At 35.4% G+C, this 23311-nt stretch overlaps 1 protein-coding gene across 3 annotated transcripts in view; it reads right to left on the bottom strand.

Annotated features, from left to right (window-relative positions):
• The window catches only part of LOC141460840 (uncharacterized), a 160823-nt gene that overhangs the window by 11869 nt on the left and 125643 nt on the right, over positions 1-23311 (bottom strand). For 2 of the 3 annotated variants that reach the window (XR_012462389.1, XM_074141242.1), the window contains one exon: positions 20619-20690. The exons of the other annotated variant lie outside the window; for it this stretch is intronic. Coding sequence is in view for 1 of the 2 variants with exons in the window: in XM_074141242.1 (XP_073997343.1) it covers positions 20619-20690 (72 nt within the window). In the remaining variant the exon portion in view is untranslated. The remainder of the gene's footprint in view (positions 1-20618; positions 20691-23311) is intronic. 3 annotated transcript variants of the gene reach the window in all.

Here is a 23311-nt window from a genome sequence, read left to right as displayed (position 1 = left end):
GTAGTAGTAACATTTAAAATAAATAATTTAACAAAAAGGAAATTAGAAAACACAGAAATCTGGAATGAACACTCGCAGGAAGAGGATTTAGCCGGAGTGGTTAGCGCATGCTGGACAACTAAAACACGGAGATGCAGGGTTCGAATCCAGAAGCTGGGACCCTTAGATTCTTCTTTTCGTAAGACCTTTTTAGAAACTCACTGTCCAGTGTTGGATAGTATTCTGAGTAACGAGTGAACACTGTCCAGAAAAAGCTCTAGGCGCTCAAGACCACATTGACGCTCCTTCTAACTCGCTCAGAATTTCTCCAAATTACAAATTTTCTTGACATCGATAAAATGAATAATTCAAAAAAAACTTCTTGTTTTTTATTTTTCGTTCGGGAAAATTGAAGAATATACCATTTTCTCTTGATCTAGTTTCTAGAAGAGAAAGAAAAAAGGTCTATACGTGGATAAGAAAATTGGGTCTGAACTCTTTTTTTCAATATTCAATAACGGTGCCCTAAGTAAATTGGGCAACCAATAATATACTATTCTAGTCCCAAACGGGATAGGCCAATTTTCTATTATTTAGCTTCAAATAAGATTACTTGGGCCGTTCCTTTCCCCCCCCCCGCTGCAACAGCCAGAGGGAGAAAAAGTGATGTTGCATCTTCCTCTATTTTTCGTGTTTGTGTAAATGTAAACTTCTCTTTCTTCTTTTTTAAATAACATTTGAAATCAACTTTTCTTGTAGTGTAAAGTCAAGAGTTTTAAGAAAATTTCATTACGTAAACGTTATGAATAAGTGGCGAGAGTATTTCTCTTCAGATGAGGTAAGAGCATTGAGATTTTTCTCAGTTTTTCATTGTGCAATTTTTAACCAGAAATATTGAATAGAATAGTTTTCACGAGTTCTTGAGAAGACTTTGTGGTTTCTCCAAGAAATGCTTGGTATATTTCCGGATGTAAGAGGAACGTTCTGTACGTATTTGCGTCTATAAATGGTGCAAAATCTCTCAAAAAAAAAATGGAAAAAATTACAAATCGTAGTAACTTCAGTAAAGGGATTTAATAGGATGGAAAACTTAATGCCAGTTTCAGTCATTATAAACTTTATTATGCCGAGCTTTCCAACCTAGGGACTAGCTCATCTTCAGGGCAAATTTACAGTAGGGTAAAGTCGGGTGAGATGGCCAATCGGGTGAGATGGCCAACAGCCGAAATTTAACCGAAATGTCGTCCGACGTCGCTGTGTGACCTCTCCAGTGATGAACCTTCATGTCTGACTACAGTGAGTATATTTTGGTCTGTGTCAAAGTGTTATTAATTAACTCAGAGAATAAAATCGTTATCGTTTCAACAAAAAATTTTATGATACTTGCATATTGCGTGCTGCAGCGAATGTATGTGTCGAAATTTTAGTGTTGTTTTTTACATATTAGGAAAGTACAGTATACATTAATGAATCCTAACTTCTAAAACTGTCAAAAAGTACGCGTTGAGTTATGTTTATCATGATGGACATCTCTCTCTAGCATTCGGGACAGATGGCCATACCAACAGTAGGGATAGATGGCCAATTATTTTTACTTTTTTTCTGTTATAGTTTGGCTCAGTTTCCAATACACTGCAGAATAATGCCAACTCAGCATAAAAGACAGAACACTAACTGCGGAAATTATACTGAAGAAAATTTGAGATCGTATTAATCCCACACCCAAAACTGTCGTCTCTGCGAGAAAACGAGCCAAGTATGTTGTCACTTTATTAACTTCTCTGGAGCACATTGCTGTTGTGTAAAACAGAGTTGCAAAGAAATCCAAACTAACAAGAAATACCATCCCCAAAGAGACAATTCTGAAAGAAAAGGATTGTCCGAAAAAGAAAACGCTCACCTTCCCCATGTTCCGATGAAGAGGACGAAACAGGAATCGAATTTGAAGAGGAAAGTGATGCCATTTTAGAAATCGATGAAACTGAATATACAGGATATGGGGAAAGCTACAACAAGACCAGAAAAAAAAGATTGGTTGGAATGCATAATATGCCGGAAGTGGTTCCACGAAAATTGCTCTTCTTTTGCATACGCTTGTCAAAATTGCGATAAAAAGAGCATTTAAAAAGAAGAAGAATAAGTAAATATTAAGTAACCATTCATTTTTTTTCTGTTATTTTTAAGTTTTACTAGTGCAACTTCATTTACAATATGTGGCCATCTCTCCCAAGTTACATTGGCCAACTCACCCAACCCAGTGGGGATAGATTTTGCTATTTTTTCTTTGTAAGAATAAAAAAATGTTTCCCTTAGCATTTTTTCTGAAATTTTTACCTTATCTTATGTTTGTGACCGTATGAGGTTTCCAAAAATAATAATAAAGTAAGCCTAGCCCTTACCAAACATTTGCAGGCACCCTCCAAATAAAATGGTGGCCATCTCACCCTACTTTACCCTATACTGTTTTTACATCATTAGAGGGTTCGTGTGTCTTCTGTCTTGTCTGTTCATGGACTGAAGACATCCCAATTCTCTAATGATGTAAAACAGTACATTGTAAATTAGCCCTGAAGATGTGACCTAGTCCCTAGGTCGGAAAGCTCGGCAGAATAAAGTTTATAATGAATGAAACTGGGCAGTTATTTTTTTCATCCTATTGAAACTATGATTCAGTCCCCAAAAATAATGAACAGTAAAGGGATTTATCTCAGTTGTTAGCGTAATACTGAATACGAACAGAAAAAAAATGTTATTTTATTTTTATTCGAGTAATGTAAATGAAGAATTAATAAATTCAGTAATTATAAAATCAAAGAAGCAAGATTTTACATATGGGGCATCGTTGTAGATGTAAATAGGGATGAACAAATAATATGCATAATATATATATATATATATATATATATATATTTATTTATTCTAACATGAGAAGTTGGCATACTAATATGGCGAATGCGGTCTAGAGATGTCTATCTAGCTTTGTTAGATATCCTCTAGTTACACACAAGACAGACAGACAAACAGACAGACAAGTGCGAATAGAGATGAATGAGCGATAATATCTCTCTCTCTCTCTCTCTCTCTCTATCTCCTAGTTAAACCACTTCACAAAACTCTACTTCCGTTTGAGTAGGTGAATCTGTAGCAGAGTGCACATCTGAGGCGGGAGGCCCCTTAAATTCCAAAAACAAACTTTGTATGCATATATATATATATATATATATATATAAGGCTGGCAGTACCACTCACAATAACGGAAATAACCTCGTAAAACTTTCCACTCTAACCGTCTCTCTTCATCGACCTGCCCATTTTCTGATCCAAACTACACTCCAAACTTGTACGAAGAAAATAATAATAATAAAATCCAGTTCGGACATCATGGAACATCCCGACTTCATGTGATACTATGCGGAAATCATAATTACAAAAATTTTGTTATCCTCTAGAAATATAAAAACAAAGAGGTGAATTTCCGGAAATCGTTTTTACCAGAACAGGTCATGTCATGAACAGACAAACATACGCGATTTTTATTTTATTTTTTTTGGTAACCACTGGTTCAGGTTTGTATTAACTCAAAAATTTTATATAAATTCCGAATATTTAAATAGTTTGTTTAAACAGTTTTAAATAGTAAAAGTTTGAAATGAAATTTGGTGTGAGGAAGGGTCTAGGGCTAGGTCTAGGACAAAAGGGATTTTGTTTTTTTTTAGGTTTGAGTGAATAGTACCTACACAATAACCCAATAACAAAGCAACCATACGAGGATCAATCAAAAAATTACAACACCAAAACTGCTGTACAACCAAAATGGTTGATTATAAATCAATACCAATGTTTTGGTTCATTTTTCATCACGTAATCTCTAACCAACTTCTAAGCACTTGTCCCATCTTCTTACGTGTCTTCTTATATCCTCAGCCAGCTAGATCTCGAAGCCCTGAACTATTCAACATACGCGTAAACGCTAACCCATGCTAATGAAATCATTGCCTCATTGTTTGCTTATCCGAGAGAATATTTCACAAGCAAAAGTTTTTTTGGTCTTTTTTTTTGGCATTGGCTTCCGCCATACAGCCAGCATCGTCTAGGTGCTTATCACTAGAATATCACTCACTCTCCATTCTTACTTATAAATACATTCGCTTCACACATTCATCCCTCTACTATATACAACTATTTACATACAAACTTACAACTAATGGATGGATCAGTACTCTATATTCCTGCCATCATTATAGCTTAACCGAAATTAAAATCACGTACCTAATCCTTCTCTAATCCTTGCATTCATTCTAATCGGTTATAAATTTTAAATACATTCATACTCGTATTTCTTTGCTAGCTCTGCTATAGACTTAAGCAAATAGATGTTGGTGGAGAATATTATGTCTTCGTAGCGAAATGGTGCATCTAATTACCTATATATGTCGTCAAACATTCGTTTCCTTTCTACCACATAACGTGGACATATCATTATTATATGTTTGAAATCCTCCTCCTCATTGCAATCTACGCAAAGAGGAGAGAGAGGACCTTTTTGTTGATCCTGTGAAGATACGATCCGCACATTGCGTGGTTCGCTCTCAGCCTGCTTATTGTCGTAACAACCCATTTATTCAGTGGCAGTTCCCTTAAACCGTGGTTGTCTAGGTAACTGATCTACACATAGTTTTGTAGAATCTGCCTTTATTACCATTACTGTAATCTGTCTGCCATTTTTGTAGTGCTGCTTTTGCAATTATACACTTGATATCGGCAAAAGTTATTAATGCTCTTAAAACATCTTTCTTATTCTCAGTACCTCTCAAAAACGTCTCGTACTTCCGGCTCTAATATAACACGATCAATTTCCTTCCTATATTTTAATCCACACAGGAAATAGATAGAAGAAACTAATTTTAACTATAATTTTCCTCTTAAAAAAAAAACCTCCCCTCCTTAAATACATAACTACAGGACAGACAAACATCAGATAATAGAAACTAAATGACGTCATCTAAAAATCAAGATACCAGCATCATTAGTTCTTAATTAACATCATCAACAACGGCGCCCTAACATTCCTATCGAGATCATTAGCATGTTTGCGCATGTGTGTGTGAGTGAGTGTGTGTGTGTGTGTGTGTGTGTGTGTGTGTGTGTGTAGACGTAATTAGAAATTATTATATAGATCGAATGATGATGTTATGTACTCAGGGAGTTTTGTAAACGTAATGTACCAGGATGTCATTTATTTTAATCGCACGTTATGTTTAAATTTAGCATTTTGCTTTAAAGTTTTGGGATTCGCTGATTATAAAGTGCAAATTCGAACGAACGCACCGTCAATTTTTACCATATTATTTTAACTCATTTTCATTAATTGATTGTCAAAGAAGTCTTCGCTGAAAGATATAAGAAGACTCGTAACAAGAAGATGGGACAAGTGCTTAGAAGTTGGTAAGAGCTTACGTGAAAAAAGATGAACAAAAGAAATTGGTATTGATTTATAATCGACCATTTTGAATGTACAGCAGTTTTTTTTTGCTTTGATGGTCGCTTTGATACTGTGTACGAGACATGGAACGACAACAACAATCAATAGATGGAAGGTGGTATCCTTGGTCGAAACAAAACAAGTCGATTTCAACAGTCGAAAGAGTCAGGGCTATTTTTCTGAAGCAATTCAAGTGAGCTCCTGGTCTAAACTGCATGAAAAAAAAATTCGTGATTAACGAGTTCTTAAGGTTATATTTCAGTGTAATGTACGGGTTTTTACCCTTCTCTTTACAATTTTAATAATATAGAACTCAATAGCAACTCTAATAATAGCTCCAAACTGGAAAGATGCACTTGAAATGTATGGTACAGCTAAGGGCTCCAATCTTAACCGCATCCAATCCCTCCAATCGCCAATCCTACGCACCTTACTACCTCAGACTATTCGCTCAGGCCTAAAAAAAAAACCTTTTGTCCTAGACCTAGCCCTAGGGCCCTTCCTCACACCAAATTTCATTCCAAACTTTTTTCCCAACAATTCAACCCGCTCATGTGCAACCTGTTCCAAGCTATATTCCCCTCGAATCCTTCCCGAAGATTGAAGCGTCGACGGGTGGATCAAAGAGAATCCTTTGAAGTCACTTCCGTTAGCCGACCTGTGATGGTCATCGTTGGATGGCTCTTAATAAATTCGTTCAATTTATTTTTGTATATACTTATGTATATTTAGGCAATCGTATTTACTCGTTACTAACAGGAAATTGTAAATTAGATTTCGATTATTAATTATTAATTAAATAATTAATTAAGTTAATTTAAAACTGTTTCGTTAAATTTCCCAAAAGAACGCTAATAACTATTTTCCTCTGGACAGAACTTAAAAACCCTGTATCGTGGCCTGAATTACAGTAATCTATCCGGAAGAAAATGAAAGTTATTACCGGAAATATGAAATATGGACTTTTAAAAAGAAATGATTACATAGCCCCCCCCCCCACTGAGCAGATGAAAGATATTATTTTTTTTGCTCAATTTAGGATGAACACAAAATGAAAGAAGATGAATGCAAAGCAAAATTGTAAACAAGAATAAGCCCTCCCCTCTTTGTGGCCCCCTGTAGCGACCCCCCACCACAGCTGACTGAAAGCGATCACAATCCATATCACATATATTTCTTATCTTTCCACGATAAGATTTTCCTATTCTCTTTTTTTTCCTCTCTCCAATTTTCTTTTACTTTGTGCAGAGGTTTTTCTTTTTTAGTAGTATTTCCTCCCACTACCAATCTCTTTTCTTGTTTCATTCTCTTTAGTAGTGCTTTATCTTGGAACTCTGTTTGTCCAGAATTGTATGAAGGTAATAAAGTAAGTACACTGCTATAAAGATGGAATAGTTTTTGGTGAAGAATAATCTCCTATACGAGTATAGTTTTCTTTTTATCAGTTTTTTTTTTACTATCGACTTTTACGAGAAAGCCTCGTAATCGAACATCAGATTTTCGATTCTTTTTTTTTTATTTCTGTGGGGAGCGGAGTAAAAGTGATTTTGGAGTGAGGTCCGTGAGAAAAAAACCCAAAAAGGAAAACCTGAAAGTACTCTAGTCGAGGAAATGTTACTCAACAGCCTAAGGTTTCAATTTTCTTCATCCCTTTTCACCGTAAATAAAGATTTTCACTATGACCGGGAAAATTTAGATTACGATTGAGTCGAAAATACTATATTTTATATTGGTAATTGTGAAATTTATTTAGTATCTTTCCACGTTTGGAATCACTATAGGAAACTTCAAGAAAATTTTCCTTTCAAAATTACAAATAAAAATTTTAGGATTACTTGAGTGCAATTACGATTCTAAGTTTAAGGAAAACCTCAGGAAATGATTTCAAGTAAGTAGTCTAGTACTTCCGTTAGAGTTTTTTTTTTGTTTTTTAATTGAGGGCACGTAAACATCTTGGGTTTTTTTTATTGGCTCCTGGAGCTTTTTTCACTGTGCACTGTCGGCCCTCGGGTCAATTCTCTCTTTACAGACATGTCACTGAACATCACCGTCCGGATAGTGAGCTGTACGAAGGCTCCTAGGAAGAGAAAATCTCTGTGCAAACAGCTGGATTCGAACACAGCATCTAAGGTAGAGATCTATATAGACCCCCCCAGGGGTCTATTTAACAAAAGTAGGTGGTCAATCTGAGCCAGGGGGGTCGAAGGAAAAACAATTTCGAACCCAATATAGCGGAACTTTGCAAGGAAGCACCAGGCACACACCCATCTCATTAATTGAGAAGCAATAGATTGATAGATAGATTAAACTACGGCGGCCTCAAGGCCTACGCCTTTGCGACCCCTTTGGATCTATTGTGGCTCCCTTCACTCTAAAGCTCAACCTCCAGGCCTGTCCTTTTAATCAGGCTCTTGATGCTGGAGAGCGGCTCCTGGAATAAGCTCACAGGCCTTGGTTTTTTTCCTCCCCCGAGAAGTAACATCCTTAGCCACACGAGCCCCTCGTACTGACACAACACGTGCAGTGCCATCTGACTCAAGGTTGGCAAGCCACCACTCCTGAGACCTACTCTGCACCCATAAGTTAATGGCCGCAGTCTTCACACACTTCGGAACCCCAAAACTGGGCTCCGGGCCAACGAAGAGTCTCGCAGAGCCTTCCCGGGCCAATAAATCCTGCCGCTTCGTTTCCGTTATGACCTGAATGACCAGGTACCCAAACCAGAAAGACCTTATTTTGGTCACTAATTAAGAAGCAATACTGTAGTTATTTTACTTATTTATAATTACTTATTATTTAATAAATATCAAGATATTTAAATTTGAACATTAAGATATTTGTAAAAATATGTAAAATTACTTTAATAAATGTTTAAAATCATAAAATAAATGTACAAACACAGTACCCTAATAGATAGTTTTATTTTTAATTAACTGAAAATTACTTTTATGGGGGGGGGGGTCGATGGAGATTTCGAAAAATTATATAGGGGGGTCCATGATCCAAAAAGTTTGGCGACCCCTGATCTAAGGTAAAAGAAGAAGGCTGGCAGTGTAACAATTCCGGTATGTCTAGACGCTTCTCTTGCAGCAAGGAGGCAAAAAAAAAAGCGTATTAAGTTGATACGCGAACTTACGGATGTAACAATAAATCGCAAGAGTTCATCACAGATTTATTGACAACTATGTTTACCACAGAAATGAGATAATAAATATGTTGTAACCAAAACGTCAATACAATGCGGAAGGAAGTTAACTGTCACCAAAACTGTGGATAGATAAGTAATGGATACATAAGGCAAATAATTTCAGTTAATGTGTTGAGCAGTTAATTCTCTATAGAGAATGCTGGCATCATCAGTAACACATAACAATATCACATCCAATGCCAGGTCCTTCACATCCAATTAAAACCCACAACTGAACATCATTTAATTTAACCATCTGTTACTAGGGCGTACACCATTTTGCACATGTACGTTAAGTTGGTGATGTCATTTTCACAACCTGTCAGTCACTTCCTGTGATGATCGCGTGAAATATTGTACGTTGTATTTATTTATTTATTTATTATTCATAAATAAGATTTTGCAATACAACTGCATCTGATTAAATTTTATTCTTTACCAATATTTTGCGCATTTAATAATAGTCCTATTCTTCACGATGTTCTAAAAGAGGGAATATTGGCTCTTACCGAAACTCTTTTCTTCAAAATACTAGATAATTTCAAGGAACGTTTGAAAAGACGGGAAGTAGGAATTAATAAAATATGGAAATGAGTCTTTAATGAAATCTGAATATTTAATAAATCCAGGGCCTCCAGCATCTCCTGGGCGTAAATTAACTCCCGATTCTGCTCCATTATAAAAGAATGGATTTAATAAATGACGATTTTTCTTTTATTAATTTTCCTTATTATTACTTTAGTTTTCTTTTACTGTAACAAGGAAATAAAGATTCAGCATCCAAATAGATATCGTTGAGAGAAATTTTTTTAAAAAAAATCTGAACAGCCAACTCACACGACTCTTTCTTACATAAGATAAGATTCTCAAGTTTTTTTATTCTTCAACTTGTAATCTTTATTAAACATCAGTTTCAATGTACAATATTTTTTTTTTTTTTTATCTTTTATTTGAAATTTACACCTGCACTCGTACAGTACAATAAGTAAATATGCTGTGCGTAATAAAAATGGCGTGGCAATCGTGAATGATGATCATCCAGTGATGACCATCATTAGTCTACCAGTTGGTCACGGGGCCAACGGCGCCTCAGCCGTCTTCGGGGGTTGGAGGGAAGTGTGGTTGAGAATAGGTTTGCAGCTAAAGGATTAGGGTGAAATGATAGTTTTTGGTGGAATGTGTTGTAGCGGGTTTTGGCAAGTTCTGGTATAAATGGAATGTTGAGGTCTGTGTGTATGGAGTGGTTACTGACATAAAAGGGAGCGTTTACAATGCGGCGGAGTATTTTAGATTGGAGTGTTTGTAATCTGTTGATATTAGATCGTTTAGCTGTCCCGTAGAGTTCAAGTCCGTAAGTCCATATTGGAGCAAGAAGGGAAGTGTACAGTCGACGCTTGTTCTGTAGAGTTAGTTTTGAGCGTTTGTCCAGTAGTCTAGCAAGGAGTTTGTATCGTTTGTGTAATTCAGATGTACAATATTAAATGTAAAATATAAACACTAGAACATTGCAATTTTTATCAGTCATAGAGTAAATTTTTTTCTACGATTCGGTAAAGAATTCAATAAAATCTGAACAATAGAAAAAGAGATACAACGGTTTGAAATTTGAAAGAATTTGAAAACCTCTAAAATTTAACCAATCTAATTTTCTATTTTAACTAGAACATTGCAATTCATACCAGTTATAGAGCTAACATTTCACTACAATTGGGTAAAGAATTCATTAAAATCTGAACAATAGAAAGCGGAGATACAACGGTTTCAAATTTGAACGAATGAAAATCGGTTTGCGCGTTTAGGCGCTACGTTGTTTACAAAAAAAAGGTAACAACAACAACATTTTTTGAAAATGCCGTTTTTTTGCTCATTTTCAGCAACTTTTTTTTCTCGAAACCTATTATTATCTAAAATTTTATTTTATCTAATTAAAGGAGGATTTGCCCTATATTTTAAAGAAATTTTGGGAATTTAAAAGTCAAATTTGGCTGTTTTGCGACGTTACGCTTTTTCGTGCACTTTTTGACGATCAACCCTTATACAACGGTCCTAACGGAGAGTTTTAATTAGGTGTAGTGGACGGAGGCGACTACAAACATACTTTACTATAAATTTCTCATATTAACTATTAAATAAAATAAAGACCTAGACTGAGGAATCGAATCCACTAACCAACAATACATCTTTGCTTTGCAGGTCTAGCCTATAACCGCCTAACATACTTTACTATAAATTTCTCATATTAACCATTAAATAGAATACAAGACCTAGACTGGGAATCGAACCTACTAAACCATCAATACATCTTAGCTTTGCGGGTTTAGCCTATAGTTGCCAAACATACTTTACTATAAATTTCTCATATTAACCATTAAATACATACAAGACCTAGACCAGGGGAATTGAATCCACTAACCAACAATACACCTTAGCTTTGCGGGTCTTGCCTTTAATTAAAAGGTACTTTTAAAAGTAATTTAAAGTAAAGTAATTAAAGTAAAGTATCTTATAAGTAAAAGTGAATTTTAAAATTCCCTTAAGTCCTTAAAGAGCCCTTAATCAAATTTTGTTGAAAGAATATTTCAAATGAATGTTGCAAATCAATATGTGAACACCGTTTACACAAATAGTAAAGTAAATCATTGAAATCATTTTCGAAAGAATCTCGAAATTGTACTCTTTGAGGAAGTAATTTTTTGATTAGAAATTTCGAATGGCTGAGTACCAATCAAGTTCCTTTCTTGAGACATAAATTATTAGAAAACCCAAACTATTGGCAATTGCATAATCCCCATACACAGCCTTCGTAATATCTGTTTAAAATATTTATGTACTACATGATATAGACGACAACAGATGACAAAGTGAAAGTTGGCCTTGTCTCTAAGAAAGGTCTCCGAATCTCCCACCCTGGGATTTCTCCAATCCAGAGCCCCCATCCCGTGTTGGTCTATGTGCCGCAAGATCTGTTATTTATTTCATTAAGTGCTGCGCAGATAGGGAACCAGTCGATGGGGTAAGATGATTAATACCTGCAGCTTCATTGTATTTTCACTTTTTAAGCATCTCTTTAGTTGGTGTATTGATAGATAAAGATAAACGGTGTAGTAATGTTGCTTTTTTGTGATGCAACATGCACAAACCGGTTTATGCAGCTCTATCTTGAATAATGTATTACTATTTCAACCTTAACTAAATGAAAGATTTATATAATTTCCAAATTGAAATTATAAATATGTATAATTTCAGGGAAATTTAATTAACATACTGGATTTTCACTAGGAGATCCCGGGTTCGAATCCAGCAGCTGGCTGGATAATACTCTCTTAGTAGTAGTAAGAAAAAGTAAATAATGATAAGGGTTTTTCTTCTAAATTCAAGGTGAGTTTCCCCATAGTAAAAGTTACACAGTTAATTTAACTTCCTTTTTCCCTGTACAAAAAAAGCGACACTACTGCACTCTAGAGGGGAAACGCTATGAAAATAAATGAAAATGACCATGTGCTTGGCATTTTAAGTTAAATAAAGGCAGTTTTTCTTTTTTTTTAAGCCAGTTTTTGCACGTTTTTCCTCCCCAAAGAGATTTATACTTTGTTTAAGAAAACTAAATAAAAAGAAAATACTTCATTTGAAACTGCCTTCTTCTTTCCCCATTTCTCAAGCATTTTCCAGAAATGCGTGCACGGTGAAAAATCATTTTTCACAAATTTTTTTTTTTTTGCAGCAGGTTGTTGCTTTACAACTTTAATCATTAACTTAGAACTTATATTACCTTAACTTTCCCATATTACTTAGCTGCTGTAGCTGCTTAACTTCTTTACATATTAGGTATACTTAAAAGTTCTACTTTATGGTACTTATATTTAACAAGTGTTAGTTGTCTTTTGTAACACGCTTTAATTTTTAGGGCATTGTGAGATGATGGTATAAATTTATACTATATTTTCACCAGAATTGTCTTAGGGGTTGGAACCCTTGTTGGTATAGTTTCACAGAATTAGGAAATTCAAAAGTTGGGAAAAGTAAAGCCGGGTAGGGCTCAGAGCAGTACAAAATGCCCATGCATCAGAGTGTTTAAGGACGCCAGACCACCGCTTGGGACACTCAATCGCATTCAGGCCATTGCATTCACTCACTGAGGATTCATTCTTACACTCTCTTCACGACGTTGCTCAACTCGTCATCCAGTTTAGGACAATCCTTTTATTAATAGTTTATATTTAGTTCAGAACAATAGAAGCTGCCAAAGCAATCAGAGTATATAAGGACGCCAGACCACCGCTTGGGACACTCAATCGCATCCAGGCATTGCATTCACTCCCTGAGGATTCATTCTTACCCTCTCTTCACGACGTTGCTCAACTCGTCATCCAGTTTAGGCCAATTCTTTTAGAAATAGCTCATTTTACCTTTAATTATATTTCAGCCGTACGGCCTTCCTGATCACATCTTTTTTGTAATATATAAGACATAGGACGTACAATTTACAAAAATAGTACTTCAGAAAGGACTCCACCCTTAACCTTCTCCTAGAAGTATCCCTTAGTCCATCGAATTGGCCTGGATAAATAAGTTTAAGATTACCACAAGTGTTTAGAGAATATAAAGAAAATCGTTTGTGGAATGTTTGAGAAAAATCTCAAAAAAAAAAAAGTGAAAACTCCTTTTCGTAAAGAACTACTTCCGGTTTAGGGAAATTTGGCCGCTAAGTTACAATCGATACCTACAGATACACACATTTTCTGAAAAATCGGACGCAGGCGACACAAAGCGGGTATTTCCGGTGACTAAGCTTTAAACGGAATACTTTCCTTGAATAATAAAAATACGAAAGCAACAAAAAAAAGAAAAAATTAATTGTTTCGATACGATAATTAACCATAAATAACTCGATTGATCATCGATTTCACAATATCAGCTGTATGTTACACAATTTCTTCTACAAGTAATTTCTGTCAACCTTGATCTCAAAGTGTTTATTGGGAGATAATTTCTTTCTTTGAAATCGATATATATTTTTTTGTGTGTCTGTTTACTTGCTCCAATTATATTATGTAAACTTTTTTTTCATACAAAATTATTACTACTATGAAATGCAAGGTCTTTTGTTAAGTAATATTTCATGGAAGTTTAAGTCGAACAGGTACAAACAAGAATTTCTACTTCATTATGTTATAGTCTCCTGTTAAGACAGAAGAGCCATTTCACAGAATCCAATCTTGCTAATGGGAAAGAGAGAGCTGCAAACAAGGGGATGATGCGCATCTCTCACACGACTCTCAGTTTTTCATATTAATTATGACGTAATTTTAATTGAACAATTTTCTTTTAAATTTTCCCAGAATAGAGCTCTTACTAGCGTTTTCCTTTACTGAATCTGTAATGGCAGGTTAATTATAAAGGAAATTGTTACCGTCCCTCCGCCTTTCAACTGGAAATCCATAAAAAAAAAGCTCATTTGGACCGGAAAATAAATCACATATATGAGGAGCGTTGAGTTGTAATTAACATTCAAAAATTTTTGAAGACTGATCGACCAACAAGCACACTCAGTTACATGACTGGCCGTGAACGACGGACTTCCTGCGACATCACAACAACTTACCAACCGCTTGTCCGGTGGACTGACACGGCCGTGACCGCGGAAAAATTTGGTCGATCCTCAGGGTTACGACATTTTCTAAGATAATGGCATCATTTTGGGACCTAGATTCCACAATTTGGTCTTTGAACGTTTTTTTCTTTTGTAATTGTACCCTAAGATTTATCTTATATAATAACTACTTATCTTTACATCTAAATATTACTGCAGGTAGTCCTCGGGTTACGACGGTTTCGAGTTAAGATCGTTTCGTGGTGATGACTTCCATTTACAGTACAGTACTGTACAGTATGTAGTATGAAAAGCTCGCGAACTACTGTACGTGTTTGGTGTGCAGCGGCTACGGGACCGAGGAAGACGGCGTCACCAGCATCCCAGTACGCCATTAACATCGTTGTCACGATCACTTTTTGCCCTTCATTATGGCTCCCAAAACGTAAGGCAGACTCTTCTGATGGCAGTGTGCAAGCCAACCATAGGAATAATGGTAAGGAATTGATCTCTCTTTTTCATTACAGTACGTACACTACTGTTTTTTATTACTGTTTCATTTCATTATTAAACGTATTGTACAGTATTTTATATGTGTTTTTTTGATAATTATGTAGGGGTACTGTGTTAGGATAGGCCAAGTGCTTACAGTACTGTACTGTATATGGTACAGTTTACGTAGTTCCGACTTACGTCGAAAAAACGGTTTACGACGCCGCGTAGGAACGGATAAACGTCGTAAGTCGAGGACTGCCTAAGTAAATGATAATAAAAATGTTACGTAGTAGTTCTTTAATATTTAGTAAAATGTTTTAGTTTAAAAAAAAAAAAAAAAAAAGTCAGTAAGGCCAAAAGAAGTTGAGAAACGCTGCACTAGACAGCTGATAGCGAGGTCATCGCAGCTTTAGGAGTCGGGAGAAATGATAACGATAAGAAAAGGCAAGCCTGAAAAGACTTGGATTAAAGGAATTGTGAAAAAAAAGGATAACTGAGAATGGAATTTTAGGTAACGGGATTTGGCGATAACAGAGATGAAGGGGGAATTTGCAGTTCATTGTGCATTGGGTTAGAGATTTTAAAAGGGAGCATTACGTGATTTTTTTTTTTTTTGAATGGTAAGGATTGGATGCGATAAAGGTTCAAATGTTTTTTGGCTATCCCGTATAGTTCTGTCTCCCATACTCCAGATTGTTGGCACTATTTTCGGGTAGGTCAAAATAAAGTGGAGGGGGGGAATGCTCAAAAATTGTACTTCCGGTTACGGGATTTTGTTCGCAGTGAGATCGACCAATTGGAGTACACAAAACGAAATCTACAGTATCAGCTTCCTGCAATATCCCATTTAGGGAGGTTTTTTGGTTCACACAGCACGCACAAAATCCTGTGCAATATAAGTGTATAAACAACACGTAACAGTTTATCCCGTGCACGACAGAACTCTCAGGGGACTATCAAAATCTCCCAATTTGAATTTCCTGTGGAAACTTGCTTTAGAAAAATTTTGGCATGGCCTGCCATATTTTCATTACTATAAACACGACACATCTAGACATTTTGCCATTGGCTAAATTATCTATTCATATCAGAAGAAAGTAATCTAAAAATAGACAATGTTGTAATGATGAAAATAGGCCAAAAACATAAACAATTACAATAGAAACATTACAATCACAATCAATCATAGAATCAATAATATGCCACATAAATTTAAATGAATGCGCGCCAATGTAAGAATGACTTGTTAATTAGTAATTTATTCATTTGTTTAAATTATATTCGCAAACAATTTTTACGTCATTAGTAAATCCTTTTCAGCCATTTCCGTTTTTTATGTTTGGTCATGAATCCACCTTAAATTGTTTTAAGGTGGATTAAATATATGTTTAGGAAATGTGGCTGTGAAGTGCTTTAAACCGGGTAGAGCTCAGAGCAGTACAAGATGCCCATGTACACAGGGTGTATAAGGACGCTAGACCATCGCTCGGGATACTCAATCGCATCCAAGCATCGCTTATCACTCGCTGACGATTCATTCTTACACTCTCTTCACGACGTCACTCTACTCGTCAGCCAGTTTGTGCCAATCCTTTTAGAAATAGTTTATATTTAGTTCAGAACAATAGAAGCTACCAAAGCAGAGTGTATAAGGATGCCAGACCACCGCTCGGGTTACTCAATCGCATTCAGGCATCGCTTATCACTCGCTGATGATTCATTCTTACACTCTCTTCACGACGTCACTCTACTCGTCATTCAGTTTAGGCCAATTCTTTTAGTAATAGTTTATATTTAGTTCAGAACTATAGAAGCTACCAAAGCAATCAGAGTGCATAAGGACGCCAGACCACCGCTCGGGACATTCAATCGCATTCAGGGCCTTGCATTCACTCACTGAGGATTCATTCTTACTCTCTCTTCACGACGTCACTCTACTCGCCATCCTGTTTAGGCCAGTCCTTTTAGAAATAGTTTATATTTAGTTCAGAACAATAGAAGCTGCCAAAGCTTCAGGGTGTATAAGGACGCCAGACCACCGTTCGGGACACCCATTTGCATTCAGGGCCTTGCATTCACTCACTGAGGATTCATTCTTACTCTCTCTTCACGACGTCACTCTACTCGTCATCCTGTTTAGGCCAATCCTTTTAGAAATAGTTTATATTTAGTTCAGAACAATAGAAGCTGCTCTAGCATCAGGGTGAATAAGGACGCCAGACCACCGCTCGGGACATTCAATCGCATTCAGGGCATTGCATTCACTCACTCATACTTCACTCGGAAAAATTATATTACTGGAATTACTGATGGGCTACAAGTCTGGAAGAGGGAGGTGGGTTCAGATTCCCCCTTAAGTGTTATTTAAGCATAATCTACGGTCTCTTTATGTTTATAATAAAAGAAGGAATTTAAAAAGTAAGGAAAACTCCAAATTTAAATAAAAACAAAAAAATTACTAGTTTTCTACATAAATTTTGTCTCTATTAGCGAATTTTCCCCACAAATTCAGTCTTATGGAAATTTTTGTGGGAAGAGAAAGGCATGCGACAGTTCTACCAACAGTTTTTGTTAAAAAAAAAAAAGAAAAACCCTTTAAAAATAACTAAATACGCACACTTTTATACGCTCACCTTCATTGAACCCTAAATAGTTCTTTTTTTTTCAGTATTTATTGTCTTTTGCCCTTTAATGTTCTATGAATGTGTATTTAGTGAATGTTTTGTGCAATGGGCTGAAGGTTACATTGTCTTACTGTTATAGGCTAGTCATTGTTCCTCCAGTTGTCAAAGGAATTTTTTTGTGTTTCTGTATGTGTGTGTGTTTGTTTTTGTGTTCCTGTATGTGTAAAGTATCCGTATGTGTTTGTTTTTGTTTTCCTGTATGTGTAAAGTATCCGTATGTGTTTGAAGTCAAAAAACTGTGCTTGGTAACATATAACAAAGACCTTGCATTCCCCAGATGATGCTTCACATCTGGATCATTTTCTTTCTCCGGCGTTTTGTTTTCAATTAAAACAAAAAATGGAACCACTTCCTATTATGTATATGTAGCGCCACGGTAACCGAGCGGTTATAGATTAGACCCGCAAAGCTAAGATGTATTGTTGGTTAGTGGATGCGATTCCCCCGTTCTTAGGCCTTGTATTTTATTTAATGGTTAATATGAGAAATTTATAGTAAAGTATGTTAGGCGGATATAGGCTAGACCCGCAAAGCTAAGATGTATTGTTGGTTAGTGGGTTCGATTCCCCCGTTCTTAGGCCTTGTATTTTATTTAATGGTTAATATGAGAAATTTATAGTAAAGTATGTTAGGCGGATATAGGCTAGACCCGCAAAGCTAAGATGTATTGTTGGTTAGTGGGTTCGATTCCCCCGTTCTTAGGCCTTGTATTTTATTTAATGGTTAATATGAGAAATTTATAGTAAAGTATGTTAGGCGGATATAGGCTAGACCCGCAAAGCTAAGATGTATTGTTGGTTAGTGGATTCGATTCCCCCGGTCTAGGTCTTGTATTTTATTTAATGGTTAATATGAGAAATTTATAGTAAAGTATGTTAGGCGGATATAGGCTAGACCCGCAAAGCTAAGATGTATTGCGGTACTAGCTATATTCCCAATGGTTAATATGAGAAATTTATAGTAAAGTATGTTACGCGTTTATAGATTAGACCCGAAAAGCTAAGCTGTATTGTTGGTTAGTGGATTCGATTCCCCCGTTCTTAGGCCTTGTATTTTATTTAATGGTTAATATGAGAAATTTATAGTAAAGTATGTTACGCGGTTATAGATTAGACCCGAAAAGCTAAGATGTATTGTTGGTTTAGTGGGTTCGATTCCCCCGTTCTTAGGCCTTGTATTTTATTGAATGGTTAATATGAGAAATTTATAGTAAAGTATGTTACGCGGTTATAGATTAGACCCAAAAAGCTAAGCTGTATTGTTGGTTAATGGATTCGATTCCCGGTCTAGACCTTGGATTTTATTTAATGGTTAATATGAGAAATTTATAGTAAAGTATGTTAGGCGGATATAGGCTAGACCCACAAAGCTAAGATGTATTGCGGTACTAAGCTATATTCCCAATGGTTAATATGAGAAATTTATAGTAAAGTATGTTAGGCGGATATAGACTAGACCCGCAAAGCTAAGCTGTATTGTTGGTTAGTGGATTCGATTCCCTGGTCTAGGTCTTGTGTTTTATTTAATGGTCAATATGAAAAATTTATAGTTATGTATGTTTGTTAGTCACCACCGTCCATGCCACCTAATTTGGGTAGATACTGCCTTAAAAAATGGGCATTACTTCACTTTGTTTTTAATTTTTAACTTCGTGGTAAGTACCTCATTAATCTGAACATCGTTTTACATCTACTGCCTAGAGGTTATAGAAACCTTAATCCTTTTGGAATTCACCAAAGCTTTTTTGGACTTTTTTCAATTAGGTAACCGTAATATTGATAAACGTTTTCTCTAGTCTATCAAGGCTTTCCTCCTTTACTCTCGTTCTCTGCCTACACATGATGATCTTCTCGTCTCCATTCAGCACTCTCTAATATACCTCCAGATTTATCTCTTTTCTCCCTCATCTTTCCCCTTGATCTTTAAGATGTCTCTTAAAAAAAATCACTTCAAATATTTAGGACTATCAAAATATTATGAAGAATTTAGTTTTTACATAACCAAAGTAAAAGAAAATCAAATAACTGGGAAATTTCACTAGTTTTTCCAAATTTTTCAGATAAAACTTGTTTTTTTTTGTTTTCTTTTTTTACCACGAGGCACTGAGGGATTTTTCAGTTAGACTTTAAATTGCTCGTAACTTCTAGAGAAAAAGGAAAGAAGAAAAACCACTAATGAGTTGTCAAACTTTTTGGAAACATCTGTCGTGCATGATGAGATCGAATAGGTAATAAATATCGACTCAGCAGAAATAATAAAACCAATATTGTTCTTTTTTCTTCTTTTTCCCAATACTTAAAGAAACACGCTGAGACACTTTTAAAGAAAAATTAAAGTAGCCCATTTTTAGCCTATAAAAACTAAAGTATAGTAAAAGTTTTCCTAAAGTCTTTTAAAGTTTTTCCAACTTTTCTTTTTTTTTAAAAAAAAAGAAAGGGTAGAAAGATGTGATTTATTAGAAAAAAGATTACTATCTGACGAGGCGATGTTTAAGAGGGCGTCACATGGGTTTTCTCTCACCCTCTCTCTCTCACAGTGGAAGTCCTGCCACCAGTTTCCTATTTCCAAGTTTACTCCGTGCAGAAATAGAGGTGTCATTATTGGATTCCCTGACAGCGTTATATGCATCATTGAGGAGCGGCTTCATGATCTGTTTTTCAAAGAAAAAGAAGAGTCTCCATTAAGATGGATTTCAGATAGGATTGATGTGTCAATCGTTTCCAAAGGGTTACTCAACAGGATAAGGATTTCTAGAGTTGAAGATTGATTAGACCGTCTTGGCCATAGCTTTGCCACAAGTAGAACTTTTTCATACTTTAATAAACTTGCAAGCTCGTAAAAGGGTATTGTGTTCATGAAGTTCATCCTGGCTGATCTAAGAACGTCAATTTTTATTTATTTTTTTTTTTTATAGGCACCAACTTTAAACTATTCCTCAGACGCATCTAGGCACTGGTGTTGGGCCTTAGTGCTTATGAGCGTGGCTTTGTAAGTAAAGTAAGTGCTTCCGCATCCCCCTCCCCACGTCCACGATACTTAATTGGTACGTTAAGCGCCGCCTGAGAAAAAATAGGCAATTACTTTACCTTTTTTTTTTTTAGTGACCCAAAAATTGAACAGGAAACAATATACAACAGTTTAGTATCATTGAACATAACTTCCGCTTGGTTAAAAAAAAGTGTACTGTACTGATTTACTTACATAATACTTTTATGATCAAATTCCAATGAAAAATCAGGATACGACGTAATAATAGAACCCACAGTAACTTACCTGCAACAAAAGTCCAAAAAACCCATTAATTAATTGTTAATATTGCCAGCAAGTTATTGCAGTACTTAACTAAGCACTGTATTTAAATTCTAAAAACATAATTCACCCTAATTGTTATGTTTTAACACTCACAAGACTTTTTATTTACCATTTTCAAGGTAACAGAGTTACCATATATTTAGTTACCATTTATAGAAGACGAGAGATATACGAGGGTCGTTTGAAAAGTCCGTGCAAAAATAAAAACTACTTAATTTTTTGGGGTAAACCTTTTTTATTTTTCAACATAGTCTCCTTTTAGGCTTATACACTTCGTCCAACGCTGCTTTAGTTTATTGATCCCTTCCGAATAATAGGATTTGTCCAAGTCTGAAAAATAGCCATTCGTTTCTGCAATCACCTCCTCGTTTGAATAAAATCTTTTTCCTGCCAGCCATTTCTTCATATTGGGGAACAAATAGTAGTCCGAGGGAGCCAAGTCTTGAGAATAGGGGGGATGTGAAACGAGTTGGAACCCTATTTCCATTAATTTTGCGACCACAACTGCTGAGGTGTGAGCTGGTGCGTTGTCGTGATGGAAAAGGACTTTTTTGTGGGCCAATCGTGGGCGTTTTTCTTGCAGCTCGGTTTTCAAACGGTCCAATAACGATGAATAATATGCACCAGTAATAGTTTTACCCTTTTCCAGATAGTCGATGAGGATTATTCCTTGCGAATCCCAAAAGACAGTCGCCATAATCTTTCCGGCCGAAGGAACGGTCTTCGCCTTTTTTGGCGTAGATTCCCCCTTGGTAACCCATTGTTTAGATTGTTCTTTGGTCTCAGGAGTGTAGTAATATATCCATGTTTCATCCACAGTGACGAAACGACGCTTAAAGTCCTGCGGATTCTTCTGGAACAGCTGCAAACCGTCCTTGCAACACTTCACACGATTTCGTTTTTGGTCAAACGAGAGCAATCGCGGCACCCATCTTGCGGATAGCTTTGTCATGTCCAAATGTTGATGCAAAATATTATGTACCCATTCATTCGAGATGCCCACAGCACTAGCAATCTCACGCACCTTCACTCTTCTGTCATCCATCAACCATATCATGGATTTTATCAATGATTTCTGGAGTAGTAACCTCAACAGGGCGACCAGAACGTTCAGCGTCACTTGTGCCCATATGGCCACTCCGAAAATTTTGTAACCACTTATAAACTGTTCTAATCGATGGTGCAGAGTCACCATAATGTTTATCAAGCTTTTCTTTAGTCTCCTCAGGCGTTTTGCCTTTCATAAAGTAGTGTTTAATCAACACACGAAATTCTTTTTCGTCCATTTTTTGAAAATCACTCGACTTCCTCGATTCAAACGAATGCCAAACACAAAGAAATAGACCGATCTGGCTGAAACTTGGTGTGTGTTCTTCCAAGAGATGCTACTAACTAAACATAACCTCGATACGCGCCAGTGTTGCTATCTCTCTGACTTTGCACGGACTTTTCAAACGACCCTCGTATAATATATAAATATTATCGGAAAAATAATACATTTTAATCATGAATTAATTTAATTTTCATTGTTTTCCATCAACAAATTTTCCCAATTTTATACCCCACTAACTGCATCTGTTAAATACAGCATTAGATTTCAATTTTTTTTTATTTTTATTTTTTATATACACTAGATACAAAAATTATAAAGAGTTGATTACAAAATGTATCGTAATAAATAAAATGCATATCATTTTTTTTTTAGGAGGGTGCGGTAATTAATTAATTAATTAATTAATATTAAATTTAGATAATTAAATAATCAAAAAATAATTTAAAAATATTTCTAAATTTTTTGTATAAAATTAATTGATAAATATAAATGAGATAATTTTTATTTTGAATTTAGCAAAAAAATTTAAATGAATTTTATTTTGAGCTGCCATTGTTTTTGAACATTACGTCAAAGTGTGTCTGTCTGTGTTTTTTTGTGAGAGGAAAAACCCAGTTTTTCCATTATAATTGGAAATTGCATTCAATATTTTGGAAGTTAATCATTTGACCTGTATTTTCAGGGTTTTGTTTTGTTGTGTTTTGATTTGCGATTGTCTGTCAGTCTGTCTGATGAATACAACACCACAATATGCGCGTAATGCGTAATGTTTTCGCTTATTGGACCCCCTTTCATTTTTTTTTTTTTAAATTAATCAGAAAAGTTTTCTAGTTTATTATTTATGATTTTGGTTTGATAATAATTTTTTACAATAATAATAATAAATTAATGAAATACTTTACGTCCAGATATGGAATTATTAATATACGTAACTACAAGTAAATAGTTTGAATTATTAAAAAAAAATAAATTGTATACCCAAACGACCTTCTAATACTATAATTGTCGACGTACTAATTTTAGTCATTTTTAAAAATGTGGTTACGTTCGCGGTGGTAGATAATATCCGCTATTTTATCCGTCGTGGCAAGAATGTGTCTTTTTTTTTAATTTAAAATATATTTTCTGTCATTGCATACGCAAATTACTTCGAATGACGGAAATTAATAATTATAATTGTAAAAATCTGTTAAAATTTTTTAATTAGCATTCATGCGGAAGTCTTGTTTAAACTAGTGAGAGAAAAGTT

The sequence above is a fragment of the Rhodnius prolixus genome, unplaced genomic scaffold (genome assembly GCF_049639745.1).
Source record: "Rhodnius prolixus isolate KJV_2025 unplaced genomic scaffold, Rpr scaffold_6, whole genome shotgun sequence".
Taxonomy (NCBI): Eukaryota; Metazoa; Arthropoda; class Insecta; order Hemiptera; family Reduviidae; genus Rhodnius; species Rhodnius prolixus.
This window is presented reverse-complemented; position numbering and strand designations above follow the sequence as displayed.